The sequence below is a fragment of the Columba livia genome, chromosome 4 (assembly GCF_036013475.1).
Source record: "Columba livia isolate bColLiv1 breed racing homer chromosome 4, bColLiv1.pat.W.v2, whole genome shotgun sequence".
NCBI classification, from domain to species: domain Eukaryota; kingdom Metazoa; phylum Chordata; class Aves; order Columbiformes; family Columbidae; genus Columba; species Columba livia.
The window spans coordinates 12,828,616-12,849,456 of NC_088605.1; the positions used below are offsets into that span (position 1 = coordinate 12,828,616).

Genomic DNA, 20,841 nt, shown 5'->3' on the forward strand with positions numbered 1-20,841 from the left:
AAGAAAGAAAAGACAAGATTATGAGTTTGCAGGAAGGTTGTGGTTTGCTTGGTTGTTTATATATATATATATGTATATATGTATATATGTATATATGTATATATATATATACATACACACTCAGTCCTGTCATAATTTAGGCTTTTAATTAAAAGTTATTAATCTTCTCTTGCACATGATTACTGTTCCTTCTCCCTGCTTGAACAAGCAGGACAATGGCAACTTAAATTAGGCTTCTAGAAAATGTCAAGCATGAAAAGTTTTGCATAAGCAGTTTGTGTGCCAGTGTTTGTTTCATATACATCTCCTGAGAGTGAAATTACATATTATAAAAGCTGCAGTACTTTAACATTTCATGTCAGTATTGAGACAAATATTTAAAAAAAATTTTATACAGTCATAAATGCATATTTACTGATGTTGGGGGGCTACAAAACTTATTTTCATACACTTCAACCAAAATTCTGAAGTGTTCATTTGAACAGAATTTCTTAGCATTCTTCTGGAAAACACAAAAATAGTAATAAATTTGTCACTGAAACAGAATGCATAATATATCAGTTTTGCATTAATCAAGAGATGCAAAATCTGAACAGCTATAAAGCTATCCTTGTAGTCAACGTTTGGACAACACACACGATGCACTTCATCAGCGCACGTCCAACAAAATTGACATTTGTGAATATATAGTATTTCTCGCACTCCGAGACTGCTGTTCTTCATATCTGTGATACACACGCACACTGTCTCCCTAGGAGCTGCCAGCGGGGCAGTTAATCCAGTCAGTGCCCCACTTCCAGCCTAAATCCAAGTGGCTCAAAGAGAGGGCAGCCCAGCATGAGCTGCAGGTTAGATGCACTGTCCTCATGGGCAACTGCAGCCTTTCATAAAGCCTGGACACCATCAGGACACTGCCCTGGCTCCCAGAACTGCTGCTGACCCTTGAACACACTACACCATGATATTCTCTTTCTATATGAATAGTTAAATTATCTGCAGCTCTGCTGAAGTTTGCAATGTAATTATTCTGCAGCAGCTGGCAGAACAAATATGCACGTATTGCATCAGTTTCTTCACTCTGAAACACTCTGGGCTAAGTGTGAAGGAGTGAAGAATACTCTTCCCATCTCGCAAACAGCTTGCTTTCTAGACAGATTTTTCTCTGGTTCCTGAAGCTGAGTCTCCTGCTTCTGGCCTTCTACGCTCTCTCAAGTGTAGCACTTAATTAAAGGTGCCAGTTGGCCCCTAAAGGGTACTCCCCGCATTCAGCTTTTAAAAAACAAACAAGACTTCCCCCCCCCAAAAAAAAAAAACAAAAACACCATTAAAAAACAACAACAACAACAACAAAATCAAAATTAAAAAAAAAAAATCAAAAATCTGATTTAGGAAAACTGGTTCCTCCCAGCAGTTCCAAACCACTGGCTACTGGCACCCAAGCCCAGACAAACACCAGGGTTTGACACACTTCATTCTTAGTTCTGAACCCATCAATATTTTGACTTTGCGATACTGACAGGGAGTAAGTGACAGAAAACACATTTCAAACATATTCTGCTGGTCCAAATGGTAACAGTTTTTGCCACAAGCTTTCAGTCACATGAAAAGTTCATGAATCCAAATGTACTTCATGTGCTATACCGACTCCTTAGCTTAGGAAGGGCACAAATGCTATTCACTCGCTGACACAACACTCCAGTTCAATGCACTCCTTCGTGCAGGGAAAAGTCAAGTAGAAACAACTTTGGACATTTCATCTTTTAGACCTTTTCAGAACTTTCTAACTGCCAGCTATGTACTACCCATGCAAATCAATCAATCAATGCATCAATTGCCTAATCCTTTGGATAAGCAAGGCTTCCAATTACTGTTTTGACCAAAAAGCTTGTGAAAGATACACACTTTTCATATAGAGTTGCTATAGCAACTTTTTTGCACATTACCACAGTTTGAAAAGTTTACATCCCCTGCAAATTAAAGAAGTGATGTCTTGAGATAGCTAGCATACCAACTGTGTACATTACAAACCTCTCTGCTCACTAAATTAAACTGCAACAGCCATAGAAGAGAAAGCAAAACAAAACAAAACAAACACACACACAGAAAACCCTGAACAACAATCCGCGAATACAGTCAACAAACTGTTCCACTTCATGAAGTCAACTGTGATAATCAAAGTGTACAAATATAATGTAACATGGAGCATTAGATATAACTACTGTTGCATGCACTTGGATCTCCTGCTCTCAGGCCTTCTTGCTTGGATTCTTTCATTTTTCTGATATAAGTCTGGCTATTTTCTCTTGTCCATGCTCACCCACCCTTTCATATACATCAAATTGCTCTTTAACTCAACAGCTTACCCAGCCCCACTGTTTCTCCAAAGCGTATCACACACGCTGCAGAACTGTGTCTGCAAGGGTACAGGTGTTTGCTTTACCACAATTTGTACTTATTAATGCATCCAGACAATGTAGTTCAGAAATGTATTCAGCCAGGGACAACTTTGATGCTGTTTGGGTAAACAGCACCAGCATGTTCCAATAACAAAGACTGTGAGTGACCGCCTTCTCTTCTGCCCAATGACTTTCCCAAGTAAGAGTCAGTCCTTGGTTTAATTGCACAGCTCTTCTCGACTAAGCTTACAAATGGAAAGTGCTCAAGTGGCCTTGGAAGAGCCAGTAAACACAGCACCTCAAGAGACCAAACAATTCTTTAAAGGAGAGAGTTCAAAGAGAAGTGAAAATAAATTTCCATGTGGGGTACTGAAGCTATTTTAACGTGTCTTGGTATTTTTTTTAAGCAAGAAATTTAACAGGAAGAGATCCTTTAAACAGGCAACCAGCAAAAACAGAAATATATAACAGCTACAGCTTGCTGGAGCAAATTATGCAATAACAAGCTCCAAAGGTTTTACATAGTTCAGCGAAACTGTTGGAAGCTTTGAAGTATACCCATCAAGGGCTTTAAATGGAAACTTGAGATGTAATCAGCTGTCAAAAACATACATGAGAACTCCTTGATTAATTTTGCATTAGGTTGTTGTAGGATTGTTTTTAAGGATGTAGTGAAGTGATATTTACAGTCTGTATTTTAGTTGCCTCACTGGTAAGTGCAAAATCTAACAACTGATTTCAAACATTTTAAGTGTTCTGTGCTCCAACGCTAACTTCTTTCCATAAATAATTTAATAACATAACATTATGGCAACAATAAACATAACGTTATTAAAGTATTAGCAGTGTAATAAACTATTGAGAAAGAATAAGGAATTTTTTTCTGCATAACATTCATAATTCCCATGGTTTATTTAGATGCTCATATATTTAAATAAAACTTGTATTTGTAAATAACCTATGTCTTACAGGAACCATGACCTTATGAGTGTGAGTGTCCCATAAGAGAGCTGAAGAGGGAAAGGGAGATAGGAAAACACAGCAGAGGTCACAAGTGGCAAGGAGAGGGAAGGAAGGCATTATTTACTCATTAACTCTTCACAGTATCACACAGTATCACAGAATGTTTGGGATTGGAAGGGACCTCAAAAGATCATCCAGTCCAATCCCCCTGCCGGAGCAGGAACACCCAGATGAGGTTACACAGGAAGGTGTCCAGGTGGGTTTTGAATGTCTCCAGAGAAGGAGACTCCACAACCTCCCTGGGCAGCCTGTTCCAGTGTCTGTCACCCTCACTGAGAAGAAGTTTCTTCTCAAATTTAAGTGGAACCTCTTGTGTTCCAGGTTGATCCCATTACCCCTTGTCCTATCATTGTTTGCCACCGAGAAGAGCCTGGCTCCACCCTCATGGCACTCACCCTTTATATATTTATAAACATTAATAAGGTCACCCCTCAGTCTCCTCTTCTCCAAACTAAAGAGACCCAGCTCCCTCAGCCTTTCCTCATAAGGGAGATGCTCCACTCCCTTAATCATCTTTGTTGCCCTGTGCTGGACCCTCTCCAGCAGCTCCCTGTCCTTCTGGAACTGAGGGGCCCAGAACTGGACACAATACTCCAGATGGGGTAACTCTTTCAACATAAATGCTAAGGGGCACCAAATAAACATAGTTTTGTAGCCACGTTCAGAATTAACCAACAGGACATAGCTATTCATGCAAAAGTAGCTGAACTGCATAACTCCTTGCCACAGGACACTGAGGATGCTGGAAGTTCACATGTAGGCTCAGGGAAGAAAAAAAATCACTGAGGATTCCTGAACAAAGAGAAACTCAGGAGATCTCTGAACTGTAAGTGTCAGAACTTCAGGGAAATACCAGTATACATGAGTGCTGCTTTTAGGCTCTCTCCCAGGTGAATTCTTCTGTCTGGCAGGTAGAGTTCTGGTCTGTCCCAGTATGGCTGTCCATACATTCCTCTTACATTCCCCAGATTCTGATGGCAACATGTAAGAAGGCTCTGACAATAACCAGAGGCTTTAAACCAGACTTTGACTTTACATATCGCCTAACAACACAGAGGGAACAAGTCATATCTGTTTATAATTTCTAAGATCTAGTGTAAAATGGCTTTTTAATTCACTTTGATGTAAAATTTAAAGAAAGTTAATAGCAATGCCAAACCATTAGGGTAAAACAAAGATCAGAAAGATGCCAGCTTGAGACATGTTGTTCCAAGTTTGCTGTGACTTGCAATGGAATTTAGGCAATGAACTTGCTTAGAGATATGGGTAAGAAAACTATCTACAGAACAGGCTTTTTATCTTCTTGCCTCACAGGAATGACAAGAGTAGCCTATGAATACTGCTCAGTTCTCAAAGAGTTAACATCTCAGTTTTTATCACCTCGTTTCTTCAACACTTATCTGTGGCAGCTTTTAAAACAAGGTTTTAAGAGCAAGGAATTGTTTCAATTACAAAGTTTCAACTGGTTGTTTTGTTTGTTTTGTTTTTTTCCTTCTCAAAGAAAAAACATTTTTAAAAGTGAAAGGTTTCAAATCTCCATGCATTTGACGGTATATTTGTTGAATGTAACCACATTTGTTGAATGTAACAACACATTGCTGCTACCAACAGCAGGTGACCTCAGTGCACAAGAGCATCAGAACCAGTTTTGTTTATTAAACCTTGGTTCAGATTGTTCATGTTCTAACAGCCACAGCATTGCTGAAGAATTCCTGAGCCTACAAAACAGCTTTTGACAAAGCACGAGCATGAAATACAGTGACTGAGGCTACATGTGCAAGCACTGCCAAAACTTTAATGGCAAAAAGAAATGGGATTTTTTTTTTTTATTAAGAAGTCTTTTATGTAACTCCCAGCTGGCGTCCTTCACAGAGTGTGAGCTTTATAAACCTGGCTTCCGAGCGAATTGCTTGGAGAATGATTATAAGTAAACCATTCACCGCTTTTCCACTTTTTTGCTATGTCAGGCAGGTAACATAAATGAGTCACAGTGTTCTTCTAAAGCCTGTGTTCCAGAAGCAGTTTACCGGGATTTTTTTTTCCTCCCCACATCAATATCACTGAAGAAAAAAATCTGAGGCAACATTAAACTATCAGCGGCGTCGTAAGAACTTCAGCTGATGTCAGTAGTTTTGTTTGGTGTCTGGGAATCACCTAAAGACTTCGATTAGAAAGCGAAACAGATTAAAGTCGCTTCCTTTACACGGCGCTGACCTGACACCGCGAAGGTTTCCTGGCTGGTGGCCTTAAAAAAAAATTTAAAAAAAAAAAAAAGAAGACAAAAAAAGCACCCAGTCGATGCGTTTCCCCAAAGACTTGAGGAAGCAACGCTCACCCTCCCCTGCGGTCTTTCGGTCTTTAAACCACTCGGCGAAGACTCCGGCGGTGCCGAGCAGCTCCTCCAACTTTTTAAGGTGGCCGCGGAGAGACCGACCGTGGCCCGCCCGGCCCAGAGACCCCGCACCGCCGGGCTGCTCCTGCTCCCGCTCCCGCCCGGCCCAGAGACCCCGCACCGCCGGGCTGCTCCTGCTCCCGCCCGGCCCAGAGACCCCGCACCGCCGGGCTGCTCCTGCTCCCGTCCAGCCCACGGACCCCGCACCGCCGGGCTGCTCCTGCTCCCGCCCGGCCCACGGACCCCGCACCGCCGGGCTGCTCCTGCTCCCGCCCAGCCCACGGACCCCGCACCGCCGGGCTGCTCCTGCTCCCGCCCGGCCCAGAGACCCCGCACCGCCGGGCTGCTCCTGCTCCCGCCCGGCCCACGGACCCCGCACCGCCGGGCTGCTCCTGCTCCCGTCCGCCCGGCGCGCAGGTGGCGGCGGCTCCGCACGGCCCGGCCCAGCCCTGGCCCGCTCCCCCCCGGGCTCTGCCCCTCACCCCAACAGGTGCCCCGCACGCCCCGGGCCCCGAGCGGCGCTGCCCGCCGCCGCCCGCGGAGGAACAGCCGCGCAGAAACTTTGACGCCTCACCGGGGTAGCGCTGCCCTCCGCCGCTCTCCTCATGCTGGGCCATGCCCGACCCGCCTCACAGCTGCTGCGGGACTAGGAGGCGGCCGGCGGCTGCGGCGGACGGTCCATGTCACTGTGCGGTCGCCGCGGAGGAACGGCGGGTTCAGCGCAGGTGAGGGGGCGCAGCCCCCGCCCGCCGGGCGCTCTCCCCGCACGGCGCGGAGCCTCCCATAGCGCCCGCCCCCGCGGCGGGCACGGGCGGTGCGGCGCGCACCTGGCTGCGGGCTCTGCCGGCGGGACAGGTGCCGGGCTCTGCCCGGGACGCTCCGCTCCGCTCCCCGCGGCCCGAGCTCCTCCCGCCCCGCCGCCGCTCCCCCTCCCCAGCGCGGCGCGGAGAAGCACCGCCCGCCGAGGAGCGAAACGCCTGCGCGGTGGGGGGCGGGGAGGCGGCCGTTGGGCGCGGCCGCCATTTTGACTCGCCTCAGCGCGTCCCAGGTTAGGGGTTAATGCGGGGGTGCGTTGCGAGCCCCAGCTCGGAGGCGGGTACCGGGAGCGGAGCGGAGCGGATTGAGCAGCGGGGGCTGTAACTGAGGCCCCTTGCTCAGAGCGGTTCCGCCCGCGCGGGAGCGGGGCCGCCCCGCCGGTACCGGCGGCGGGGGCACGGGCCGGTTCGGGCTGCACAAGGGTCTTCTTGTGCTCCCGGCTGCATTTAGTAATAAAGCAAAATCTGGTCGGTTTTGCAGGTTTGGGCTGTGGGACGTTTTAGTCGGGGGCATACGTGGAGGTGTATCCATAGCTCTGTGAAACTGAACTGTAATGCCAAAAGTGAAGGCTTCAGGATGGTAATTGCTATTCCAACATGTTTGATTTATCTTCCCGTTTTCTTCACCCTCCGTCCCTTTGGATGTCGGCGGAGTCAGCCTGTTGTGCACACCCCTCCGCCCCCACACTGACAGGGTTGGGAGCAGAGACCTCATGTGTCCCTGACATCTTTGAACTCTGTCTTCTTGTGGTTGGGGTTCTTTTTGTTGTTTGGGTTTTCGTTGGTTGGGTGGGTTTTGTTGTTTTTGTTTGTTTGTATGTGTGTGTGTTGTTTTGTTGCGAAGCTCATGTACATTGTGCATCTGATGATTGTATCTCTACAATGGTAGTAAGATAAACTTGTCTCCTATCTTAAATAAGGATGTAAGTACCAGGCTCTCATCACCTCACTCCTTTTATGTCTGCCCTGAAGCTGGAACTGAGTGCAGCAAATGCAGAAATATCTGAACTTCTGTTAATGTAATGAGCTCAATATCAACAAGAGAAAGCTGTAATTGTTCAAGCTTTGATGTGTGCAGGTTGCACCTGGATAAACTGTGAGAGGCTGAGGTGAACTTGTACAGAAGTACTTGCCGCCGTGACCCCAGTTTCATGTTATCAACATGAGAAGTAGGCAAAGAAAACCTATGGTGAACCCAGAATGATACCTCTGCAGATACTCTCTGTGACTGGGTCGGAGACTGATGAACTTCAGTGCTTATTTTCTAAGATGGGTATCAACACAAGATTGGCACTAATTTCTCCATCTCTTTATTTGAAAACCAGTGCTGCCTTTTCGAGGCAGCTTGCATATTACTACCAATAGAAGGTAAATAAAAGCAAAACAGCTTTGAAGCACTATAAACTTACTTATATGCAAGAGGTATACTATTTTGAAGCATATGCTGTCACTAATTCCTTTTTCAGTATTAACATTTTCCTTCTGATTTTGAGAGGGGATCAATTCTTCTATTGGAGCAACCAGAACAGTGTATTGTCATAATGGTATCCTCAAACCTGGGTCAAAGTTGTTGAGTTCCCAGGGTAAAGAGCAGAACAAAAATAGACGGTCATGTATCCTGTAAGTCTGCAGATTGACTCCAAAGGCAACAATTATAATCTCATCTTCATAATATTATTTAGGCTGAAGGAACTGTTAGAAAAATCTGCCGCAGGAAATCTTTCAGCAGCGGCAGAGTGTAGAGCACAGCTGGAAGTTTCAAATCACGCAAGGACTTAGGTGCTCAAATACTTTTTGAGTCAGTACTTATTTAAGGACAGAATTTTGCCTAACAACCAGAATACCTTTGAGATCCCCTTCCAAGTGATTTATTTTAGTGGATATTTTCCATTTCCAACCCACAGATGACTCTTCCTATTCATCTGGTAGATTTCTTGATAGCCCCTCACAACAAAATTCTTACTGTTCTTTGCACTGAACAAACACAGAACAACCAGGGTCCCAGCCTAGTAATATTAAAAAAAATACTTTTTATTGCATGTAAATGACTCTATAACTCGTGGAAAAGGGTACATAGCACTTCTGCTTGTTGCGAGGTATTAGCAAAATCTGACTTTTTGCATTAACAGTTAGTGTTAGGTCAGTGAAAGCCACCTCCATCCAAGATAACATAGTTCCTGTCTGCAAGTATTGTGTATTACTGTTCCTCCAGACTGGGAAAAGCTGAAGGGCTGACATTATGTGACTAAGTGCAGCATCACACCATTAGCTCTCAGGGAAGCGTGGCATGTCCCAATTACTGAAAGGAAACAGAACAGGTACTACCAGGCACAGGAAGTATAAATGTGTAACTAAGTGCAAGGGGGACCTTCGGCGCCTTTGTTTTTCAGCTGTGCAAAATACAAAGTTCATCCGGGAGGGCACGCTGAAAAACCAAGTCGTCTTGTAAGTAAATCTTCAAAAGCATAAGAAGTTAGTTGTGGCACTTGCTGAGCATGGTTATCATCAGTGCTCTGCCACCGATTCAGAGTCAGCTAAACCTGTAAAATACTTAATTTCCTAAAAATTCTTGGGAGAAAATCCTGATGTTTTGCTCAGCAGTGTCTTGCCCGTGGCTGTTGTGCAGAAATGAAGCACCACACAGAGTGGCCTCAAATTGGCAACCAGTGTTCACCTAGTGGACAAAAACATGGAAGTGGTCTAAGAACAGATCAGTGCTAGAGATTTTAATTTTCTGAAAACTTCCAATTCAAAAGCCTTGTCATACAAACTCATACCAGCAGAATTATATAGGCCAATTTTATGGTTACTCTGTAAAAAAAGCTTGAAGGGTTTGTGCTCTGTTCTGTCTCGCAGATTTGTCCAAAATATACTACATATGACAAAGGAATGCAGAGTAACAGTCCTTCCTTTGTTCCTGTGGGACAAGGTTGAGTTCAGGAGCAGAAACACAAGCTTCCCTCATGCATCTTATGCCTGTAGGTGTAGGAAATCATTCTCTGCTTAGGCTAAGCTTCAGCAGTTTTGCAATTGATACAACTTTTAATTTTTTTAAGAACTAGATGGGAACATCTAGATTGAATTTCCATTCATCAGAAGCCAAGTGTGACACAAGCAGCTTTCAGAGACAGCCAAACTGAGCTGTGCAGCGTGGCTGTGCAGCTCCTTGCCTACCTCAAGGTCAGTAATTCTGTCATAAAGTAGAAGACATCTCAATATCTTTTTTCTCTAACCAGAGATTTGCATATTGAGAAGATAAAAAAATTGCACATCATTGAATAATAGCTGGTCAGCAGCTCTTGGCTCCATTTCCCATCGCGGTCATTTAAGGCAGTTTTAGCTCACGCAAGCAGGAGTGCAGTGTAGCAGGTGATGGATAATCTGTTATCGTCCAGCCTGCTAAGAGACAGAAAAGTTCACTCCTGAAGGTGGTAGAACAGTGATGAGGTATTGATCTGTGTATGCATGGTAAAGTAACTAATGCATGTTTTATGACACAGGAAAGGGAACAATGAATAAATTCAGGTTTCTACTGACTTGTAGCAATGAGCAGGATGATTTGATCAAAAATATCAATACCTCACAAGAAGATGGTGATGTTTTTGACAAATGGAGAATACCACGCTCTTCAAATTCATCTCAAATTAATTGTGCTCACACAAAACTAACATCTGTCTTTTGCACGTCCGTGTTGGATAGTAGTTCATTTCCAGTGCAGCCGCCGCCTGCGCGGGCGTTCCCGCGAGCAGGGGAAGGTCTGCGCACCGAACCGTTTTAATAGGTTTGGTCTGAGTCAGGAACAGCTGGAGAAAAGCCTGCCGCCTCCTATAGAGTTTAAACCTGATAAAGGAGGAGGAAAACGAAGCCAGGTGTGTAACTATCATTACTGTTAACCCTTCTGTAACCACTGGGTAAGAATACACTTATATGGTTTAAAGTTCCCCTCCATGAGACAGCAAGAAAATAAAGAGCAGCAAAGGCAGGGAAGGTGGTGCGAGACTTTCCAGCACATCAAATTGATTTTACTGAACCGTGATGCGTGTGACTGGAATGTTTCTATTGCTGTCTACAAGCTGTTTACGAAAGACAATGTGAGTAATAAGGCTTAAAGGAGTAAGACTGTACAAACTAAAAATATTGCTACTTTTAAATATCTCAGAATTGCAGAATCTTAAGTGCCCATAAATAACTGCTAACAAAGCCTCCATGGTACTTCTTTTTTGAATCTTAATTCATCACTCTATCACACCAGAGAAGAAAACAGGGTGTTGTTTTTTAATGCACAACTGAATAACGAGAAGTTGGAATGCTGCAGCAGATTCTCTTAAGCGAGCACAATTTAAATTACATTTCCAAAAGCAAACATTCATTCTGTAACACAAGAGGCATTGCACCCAATGTGGTAACTTTCTGTTGGGACTTGCTAGGAAAAAAGTACTAGACTAAAAATTATTTGTTGTCTAGAACTAGTAATAATGAATGAAACCAGGTAGCATTCAACTTGGGCAGATAACAGATCCAATTATTATGTCTCTATGGATCTGCAGTGATTCAAAAAATATTTTTGTCTTGAATAAAATTATAGGAAACATCTTAAAAGCATGAATCACAATTGAAACTTCTTGAAGGAGACTTTGTTGTCAAATGAATAAATGTTCCAGGGTCAAAAGACTATGGGCTAAAACGCCATCTCAAAGTGAAGACAATTAAAAGCCAAACATGAATATAAAAATTAGAAGTTACATAATATTACAAAATTGTAAGAGAAAAGGGGGAAAAAATCCTACCGAAAGGGTATGTGGAAAGAGGATGCTCACAGTCCGTAACGTTCATTATTGCGTGAAGCAACTGTGCAAAAAAAGAAAAATTCAATACCAGTTTCTGTCCTGTATCTGGGAGGGATCAGGATGGCAGATGTTAATGGCAGGTAGGGATTGATGAGGCAAATTATCCTTTGGATAATGGGCTTAAACCTCACACAAGCTGTACTCCTTTCAAACACAAGTTTGGGATCAATAAAGGAAAAACTGCACGTTTTAATGTCCCATAGGCAATCTAATAGTTCTTTTTTTCCTTTGTAAACTGTGAATCAATTTAATAGCCCTTCTGGATGTAAGCTGTTCCTGTATGGAAAACAGGATTCAGAGAAACCTGGAGATCACTTAATTCCTCTTTTTTCCCCCCGAGGAAAAAACACATTTGTCTAATGTGTTCCTAAAAATGTCCCATGGTGGAGGTGGCATCCCTTTTTTAGGCAGTCTATTCTAGTGCTTACGTATTTGCGTTCAGAACTGCTCCTGTACCATGGTGCCATTTCCTCAGGGACTTCCATGGCTATGAACAAGAAAAACACTGAAATGAACACACCCTCATTGACACTTTTTAACAGGCTTGAATGTTTAGATTGATTGTAGAAGAAATTAAAGAATTTGAGACTGCCTAGTTCCATGATACAAGGAGAGTTGCTACATCTCACTGTGCTCCATTGCCTTGTGGTCAGTAAAATAAGAAATGATGGGCATTTAGGCCTTCTTCAGTAACAATTTATAAAATCTCTATGTGCAAAGCAATTGCAACAATATTATATAGTTGTTACTGCTGTTCATAAAAGCAACCATGCCTTGTGGGGACAGGGACTCACTGCTGCTTTTGCACCGTCTCATGGTCTTGGATTAACTGGGTTCTACAGCTGCAAATCCATTATAGTAACAGACGCGGTTCTTCCAGAAGCACTTGCCCTGCGGGTCGGCAGTCGGGTACAAGAAGGCAGCGTACGTGGAAGTCTCTCGTCTCAGTCCCTGTCCTCGGTGCATTCTTTACAGGTGAAGCTCCGCACACCAGGGAAGGAGGGCAGGGAAACCCCTGTTTTGCCACCCAGTCCCTTTGTCTGGGCAGCGTGCTGACCCACTGCCAGCTCTGTTGGCTTTGCTTTTCCTTTTAATCCCATTATCATCGTATTAGAACACAGAGGTAGCTCATAAAACTTACAAGCACTTGCATATTATAAGAGCAGCTTGAATAACGGGAAAAGGGATATTGCATAAGCCTAAAACGTATCCGTTAAATTTAATTTGTCTTAAACCTCTGGACTCTCATTGCTACTAGTTTCACAGGTGATAAAATAACGTATGAAAGGCAGATGACAAATTTGTTGGGGATAATGCTTAAATATGCTGGTCCTGGCAGGGAAAGAATGAGTTACCAGCCAGGAATCCCGGGCAGACTGGCTGTGCAGGAGCTGCGGTACCTTTCTGTGTGTGCTCACTGCGCACGGCACTCCCCTAAGTCACAGCTCCACGCGCACCTACCGCCGGTGCTGCCACTGACCGGCGCAAATGCTGCCAAGGACAACGCAGAGGGGCTTGCATGACAGCAGCATTCTTTACATTGGAAACTAATTCTTTAGCATATGCGGAGTTAATAATTCAGTTAATAATTCACAACTGAAAGGCCTGGCTGATCAGATGTAATTCTTTTATCAAGCATCTTCTGTAAACGCAGTGAAAATATACTCCTGCTGTATTTAAGAAATAACTAAAAATAATTTATGCCTTTCAAAGTTTTAACTACAAAATTTAAAGCATGTTCGATGTTAATGAACAAAAGTATTTACCCAAGAACCATGCAGAACAACTATTTTCCATTATTTCCTGTGTGTATTTATGTGGTATTTTCACTGCACTCTAGTTCAGGGGAATGGCAAATCATTCTGCATACAATACCAGGTCACTGTTGCTGTGAACTTACAGCGAGATCATGTACTTGTCTCCACCAAGCTGCATGTGAGCTGTTCAAAACAGGGTCTTTCTTTTTTCCTTTTTAGAAAAAGAGGTCTGGCCGTGGGGTTAAGAGTGAGCATGTTCTTGTGTACGGGTGCAGTTCTTCTAAAGATACAGTGAGATACTGACCATTGATGGCTGAACACAAGTTGAGAGCAGAAATGAAGTCCGCTATTTTATAAAAGTTCTTCGACTGTTATGTGAGAAAGGACCTGGGAACTAAGCTTATTATGTCTGTTTATATATATATATATATATATATATATTTAAAGAACATATGCAGTGTTTTTCATTATCCTGCATTGTGCTGAAAAAAAAAAGTTTAAAAAAATACAGCAATGAAAAGGACTCCCAAATCAGATACCTCAAGCTCTCTCTCCAGAATGTTTAATGCTTAGTTAACCATCTTGTATCTAAGTTATATACATTAGCCAAAGAAAATGAACACACGCACGCACACACACCATCCAATTGTCCTTTTTATATTTTTATTCGGTGTTAAGTAACTCCACAAGAAAACAAAATCAGTTACTCTGGTGTACGTGAAATCAGAACAATACAACCACTTGAAGCAAAAAGTAGAAACAAATTTCAGCCCAGGAATGGAAAACTGATACTTCAGTGCTATGGATATGCAATGCGCTTCATACCACAGTGCGGTTCAGCGTATGCCAACCTGTAATGCTTCTGTTGTTGGTGTTTTGTTGGTTGTTGTTGTGTGTGTTTCTATCCATACAGAAAAACTAAAAACCACACTTCAACTCTCACTGAAAGCTTTAGAGCTTTAGCCATTAAACTATGAAAACAAGTAAAGACAATTTGTTATTGCCCAAGCTCAAGATACGATTTTATTTTCCCCAAAGGTGCTGGAATTATTACATGCCACAATGTAATTATAAGCAACACCTTTGTCATTTTTGAGCCCTTTCTTACCAAAGAAGCAGCTCTAGCCAAAATTAACTGAGCTGAAGTTTGTGTTTGAAATATGTCCATTTGGTCATTTCTTGTTCTCGAATGAAGTTCTATTCCATTCTTCACTGCAGTGATTTGAAGAATTTGTGTGTTAAGTTCTTTTTTACTTTCATGTTACAGTTAACTAGTTCTCAGTGCAGGTGCTAAACAACCTCTCAAGGAAGCTCCAGAAGAGAGTAAAATATATAAAAATCTACCCAAAGTCTGCAAATAAATTAAGGAAAGAAAGTGTAACGTGTCAAAAGATCTGTTGTATGAATACAAACCCTAAAACATAGTCTAAGAGGAGGACCAAAAGAAAGTCCCCAGGTAAGGACAAACCAAGCCAGTTTTCAGTAAGGATCTCAACGTAAGCGATGCGCAAAGAGCGGCATGGTTCTCCAACCACGGATTTCAATTCTTACATTGTCAACTGAATAAAGGCAACAAAACCCAGTTACTCAGAAACCCTTACCAGCACAGAACATATTTCAAAGGCAGTTCAGCTCACATTTCACACAGCTATAGTTTTCAGGAGGTTTATTGCCTGTCAAAATTAATGGTTAAGCTTTTCAAGTTGGTATTGGACTTCCTGCACTTCCTGATGTTATAGACATGCTGCTATTGTATAGACTAGTTAGTTGTTGTTGTTTTTTAAACTATGAGTTGGTGAAAACTTAGAATGTTTCGTTTTGCAAATATTGCTCCTCCTGGCTTATACATTTTGCATAATGTCTTACAAGCACAAGGAGTTGATAGTCTTGTACAGATGCAACTTGACAATGTATTGACTTTCTAAGTTAAGAAAATAAAATTTAAAAGCAAGTCACATAAAGCAACAATCACTACTGCAATCACACATGTATGTTGTAAGTCGTCGCTTTCCCTGCCCCCACCCACCACACACATAACTTGCCCCACACATTCTCTCAGGAACACAAAATGAACTACGAGATTTACTAAATTACAGCCACAACAGCAGCTAACTGCAGCAGCCACAGGATTTCTTTCAAGTGAAGCACTGACCCTTTGCATTTCAAACATTGAACACTCTGAGCATTTTAGAGAGTTTCAGTCATTCAGGCTCAAGTTCAGTACAGGATGCTTTTGCAGGTTACATGAATGCCATCATCTGCAACAAGACAACACTCTCATTACTCGGTACAAAATGCACAACAATCCACTCACCACCCCAGTGGTTTCTTATTTTTGGTGTTACTTTTTAAATGTCTGCCCCACATTGGCAAGTTGCTAAAAAGGACAAAAAAGAAAAAAAAAAAGAAAAAAAAAAGGAAAAAAATCACCCACATTGCCTCCATACCTACAAAAAAAATCCTTGGCTTCTCCAGTTAGCAAAAATACAAACCATGGTATCCTCAGTGTTGGTTTGCGGGAGGGGGGAATCATAGGATAGAAAACACAGTTTCTGTAAGTCTCTAAAGCACAACCCTGTTGTTCCTACTTCAAAATTATGAGATTTACTGAATGAAGACTGGACAAGTCATTCATGCTTTTCTCCTGCGCTCAGAAAGGCACTGATAGATTACAGTGTTAAGTATTTATCTCCCAGTTCTTAAAGAACAAAGCCTAATGTGCAGAAAGCTGAAGTCTCAGAATAGCAGAAGTAGTTGTAGACACTGCGATGCTAAGAAGGTTGTAATAGTGGTAGGGCTACAGTTACGAATGAAAATAACTGCAATTAAGATGCAAAAAAGCAGTGGTACTACTAAGACAAGCACATGCACATCCATTCTTGATTTGACAACACAATCTAGTCTAGTTCAAATAGCCAAGAATTTAACAGTTTTTTTGGAGAAAAAAAAATCTTCAATAGGACAGCTGTGTCCTCATCTATAAAATCAGCAAGAAGAGAAAGATAAATACACATCTGAATCCATTAACTGAAGAGGAAACTCAAGTTGTTGTTTTAGAGCTACAGACCCTCAAGAAAGATAGTTTTCCATCTCATGTTCCTTTTAAATCATCTTTTCTACTCTGCAGTTTTTATAGTTGAGTTCGAGAAAAAAGCTCCTCCTCACACGGATCAGCCCATTCGCTTCCACCTTCTGAAGCTGTGTCTGCAGAGCCGGAGCTATCGCTGGAGTAGATCTTCTTCCTGAAGCCATTTGGTTTTGCCTCAGCATTTATATCATCTGCACATCTCGCTTCATAAACAGAAGAAACCTAAGGATTTAAACTGACAGTGTTGATGGGGAACAATAAAGAACATGCTTGCTTTTGTCTGGGCTGGGAGGCTTTAGAATTGTGTAGCTGTTCAAGAGAGATGTCACAATTACAGGGCAAGTCCTCTTTCCTGACTTAGTCCACTGTGTAGGAAGGAATGCTGAACATCGGGGGAAGAGGTGGGGCTCTTATTAGTTTTTCCTACTCCTTAATTTTAGGATTTGCACAAAACAGCAAGAGAATCAAAAGTGAACTTAGAATGCACCATTATCACAGTTCATGTTAGAAAACGACTGTAAAAGTTACCTCCAAAATGTGGTAGTAAGTGTTAAATATGAAGAAAACACAGCACAGATCTGACTAACAATGCAAACCCAGTATCTTTTCAGCTGAATCAGTAAAGCTATAGCAAGCATGTCATGGTGTAAATTTACCTGCTACCATCACTATAAAGTTTAAAAGTACATCAGTAAGTTCACAGAGAAACCAAAAAAATTCTCTATGGAAAAAAAAAAAGGTGTTTTTTTGCTTGTAAATAAGACAGATTTCAGCATACATTATGTTTACTCCTATAGTTACCAGTCCTTTCTGCCTTCGTAGTGCACATCAGCCCACTCTATGCCTACTGAAATTAGAAGCTGAGGGAAAAAAGACTCATGTTTAACATAGACAACAACCTAAAGTCAAATGTTCCCAAAGGAAACTGAATTTGCTTAACTACTAGAAGTACAACTGGGGCTGTAATTCCCCCAAGTACTAATACAACACCGAGGAGTTTTCAGAAGAACGCTCAGGACACAGAGGCAAGGAAAAAAATACAAAGGAAGGGAAGCAAAGCTTTAGAAGGTTCTTGCGGAAATTGCATTTGAGGCCAGACTGGAAACTGCGATGAAAGGAAAGGTGTGATAGCACACCCCCAGAGAATAAACCAAAAACCTCCTCCCCCAAACCAATGACAAACTTACCATATTAAAATCTAAAAGATGTTCATCATCATTGGATATTTCCTTTGCATCTGCAAATTCTCCTACACCATTCTCTCCCTTGGCATTTGTGTAACACTCTTAGATTGTGTTTGTGGGGGTGTTTCAGAGGAAAAAGGAAGAAAAAACAATTGAGGAACATTGTTATTTACATTTAGCCAAAATGAAATCATCTAGAGAAGTATTGTTGAAATTCACACTCTAAGTCATGTAAACATGAGTGTTTTAGTTTGATATCCTTAAAGAGAAGAGCTTAATATCTTAATGAAGCATCATCAAATCTTACCTAGATAACCAAATTTGAAAGAAAAAAAAAAGCAGCTACTTAGTTAATGGAAACATCTAAAATAGTAAGGTACAAAGACCAATAATTACCTTTTTATTATAAATGGTTCAGTGTATTTTTTAATTCTGATACTGCACAGTTTTCCAGATCATTCCTGGTTTTATACCCACACAAAATACACTGCAACAGCAGCCTGATCCTGACTTCAGCTCAAAAAACGTTAACATGAATGGCTGTGGTTTCTACTTACCAGAGTAAATTTCCAGAGATAATACCAACATATATCACAGAAATATATATGGATCACATGCATCAACATCCACATATAAAAATACCCCTACAGAAAACTGGATACAGCTAAAGATTTGTGAAAGAATAACATTAGTTCTGAGGATAAAGCTCTGTTTTCTTAAACTTAGTCTGAAAGAGGAAATTGTGCAACTATTGTACTTCACAGAAATTCTGCCACTGGACTGAGCAGGTTCTGGAGTTCACAGTATTCCGTACTGTACATTCTGTCTTCCTCTGATGAAATAAGGTGGTGAACACTGAGACAGTTCTGCAGGATCACCAGTGGATGTCAGCAAAAGGATGACACAATTCACTCACAGGAATGCAAGGATTACCGTGTTAAATACATCCTCAAAGAATGTGAGTCGCTACATTTGCTAATACACCAATAACGCCTCTGCAGTTATCACTGTGGGGAAAAAATGAAACTTTACAAAAGGACACTAAATATCTCTACTTTGTAAATACTGAGGGCTTTTTCTAATATGGGAGGTTCTGTGACCAGTCCCAGAGGGAAATCAAAGTCCTGCAGGCCTCAATCTATTCTCTTTCACTGTGCAAACACACTTCTATAGTTGGGAGTGAAGTATGTGAAGATGCTCTTGAAAGTAACCCAAACTGTTCTAAACACCATAGTAAAGAGCATTTACTGTGGCACCGAGAACGCCTTTTAGTTGGTTGCACTTTAAGGTGCACTCCAAAAATAGTTCAGTAATAATTACCAGCTAATCTACTTCCAGATTATTAAGGAGGCAGGTTTCTGGTCAAAACTCTTTTGCACTGAGCCTCTACTAGCAGAAAGTCTGTCCATTTGGTATACAAAATGTTCTTATTTAGCTTCTTGCCTTCTCTCCAGAAAAGGTAAATTGGTTTGAAGGCAAAAGAACCCCAAAACTAAAACTGTCTGGATTCTTGCCTGTCCACTGACGGGCTGGGCTTGGGCCAGCTGTCAGATGCTATGAATTCTTGGGAGGCGGGTGAGCAGCCGCCCTGCGGGGCTGCGCTTGCTCTGTGCGGGACAGAAACATTCCCAGATTGCCACTGTGAAACCAGTCGCCAAGAGGCAAATCCCTCTCCTTCCCAGCTGGATGGAAATACCACACATTCACTGAATAACTGGCATGTCATTTACGTGAACCCATGAAAGGTAATTACCGTGTTTTCACATCCTTAAAAAATTAGCTACCTAATAAGGATTATTCAGGTTGAAACATTCAAGAAATGGAATAAAGTATTTTCAGAGTCAGAGATTAATATTCTGGCTCTGGAATAGAATAAGTTTGCAAAATTTAAAAATATTTTTAAAGTACTTCAATTTCAAAACTATTTAGAAACATGCTAGAGACTTATTGCAAATGCAACTGAACCATCCCAGTTCTCTCTCAGATACGAGAATTTATTATGAAAGGTTTTGTTTGTTTTCAATACAGATGGAAGTTCCAATTCATCTGCAGCAATTGCAATCCGTAAGAAAGAGCATTTCATTCTAACACAGGTGCAAGAGCAAGTTAGGTCAAACAGGCACAGCTTCTTACCTTCACACTGTGATGCAGGAAAAAGGGGAGAATAGAGCGCCTTTTCCCACCAACATTGCTTTTCCTGGCTGCCACTCATTCTCTGCAGATTAGTATTCAATACAGGAAAGTGTTTAGACAATAATCACACTTCATTATGCCATAAATAATATACTTACATGTATAAGAGGAAACTCTGGTATTACAACCAATTTGCTAGGTCTTAAAGGTCACACTGATTTCTAACACTAACAGGAAAGGACTGTCAAACTACAGTAGAACATCCATTATCTGAGCTCCTATAATCAATATGAACTCCATGCAGGGGCTCAGACTTCATTGATACAGAGTTGTACAAAACCAGAACAAAAAGATGAATGCCAGCCCTATGCTTCATAATCTAAGTACAAAAAGACAAAACAGATGAGCTACCCAAGAGATGAAAATACAATGAAGCAACATCAGTCAACATGACAAATGGTTCAGTTTAAAACAAAACAGAAAAGCAAACAAAATGCAGCAAAATTTAATGTTTAAAGTATTACCATCAATGGGGTAACATAAAATTAGAGAATGTGTCAACATGAGGGAAAACTGGTTATGAGGTTGATTAATAATTTGACTTTATGCTAAAAATAATCTAAATCTACTCACTAAAAATGCCTACATACTCTTTCCCCATCTTTTAATGCTACTTTAAGTTTACCAGAGCCCTGTCCTTAGGAAATTAATGGACATGGCTAAAATACCAAAGGCTTGTCACAACAGACATGTCCCTGCTTTGTAACTGCATCTGTGGTAACCTCATCAGCTCGGAAAAGATGATGCCGGCTTGTAACATCCCTTATAGATATTAAACAGAATGATTCAAAAACTATAGCACAACTAGCTACTACAAACAGTAACAAAGGAGCTTCAACACTAAGTTTCTATCCAGCTTCCTTTTCTGTAAATCTGAGAACATTTAAGCATGGAAATTGAATGAATCTCCTTTTGTTCCTCCTAAAGCTACTCCAGACCTACAAACCTGTAGAACCTAAACTCAAAAACACCTCTGATTTAATATAAGAGAAATCCCTCTCAACTCAAATAAGCAACTCAAGAATACTCTATTCTGAAATGCGTGCCAGATTAAACCCTTTTCTCTGTAAAATTCTGCTATAACGAATACTGAAATTATCCATGCTGTTTTCTTCTCATAACACTGAAGAACGGTCCTTTTGGAAC

General features: G+C 41.6%; 2 protein-coding genes and 1 long non-coding RNA gene across 5 annotated transcripts in view; 1 reads left to right on the forward strand and 2 right to left on the reverse strand.

The window, feature by feature from the left end:
- The window catches only part of TBC1D14 (TBC1 domain family member 14), a 69,929-nt gene extending 63,231 nt beyond the window's left edge, over window positions 1-6,698 (reverse strand). For both annotated transcript variants that reach the window (XM_065062603.1, XM_065062604.1), the window contains exon 1: window positions 6,386-6,698. In XM_065062603.1, coding sequence (XP_064918675.1) covers window positions 6,386-6,428 — 43 coding nt within the window. In that variant the 5' untranslated portion in view covers window positions 6,429-6,698. The remainder of the gene's footprint in view (window positions 1-6,385) is intronic.
- Window positions 6,699-6,758: 60 nt separating this feature from the next.
- LOC135579443 (uncharacterized) lies at window positions 6,759-15,693 on the forward strand. Its single transcript, XR_010472523.1, has 2 exons — window positions 6,759-9,806; window positions 12,354-15,693. It is a non-coding gene; the product is annotated as an uncharacterized LOC135579443 (long non-coding RNA).
- KIAA0232 (KIAA0232 ortholog) overlaps window positions 13,872-20,841 on the reverse strand; it is a 73,399-nt gene continuing 66,429 nt past the window's right edge. For both annotated transcript variants that reach the window (XM_065062601.1, XM_065062602.1), the window contains 3 exons: window positions 19,636-19,717; window positions 17,506-17,603; window positions 13,872-16,540 (listed from right to left, as the gene is read on the reverse strand). In XM_065062601.1, the coding sequence (XP_064918673.1) occupies window positions 16,361-16,540; window positions 17,506-17,603; window positions 19,636-19,717 (360 nt within the window). In that variant the 3' untranslated portion in view covers window positions 13,872-16,360. The remainder of the gene's footprint in view (window positions 16,541-17,505; window positions 17,604-19,635; window positions 19,718-20,841) is intronic.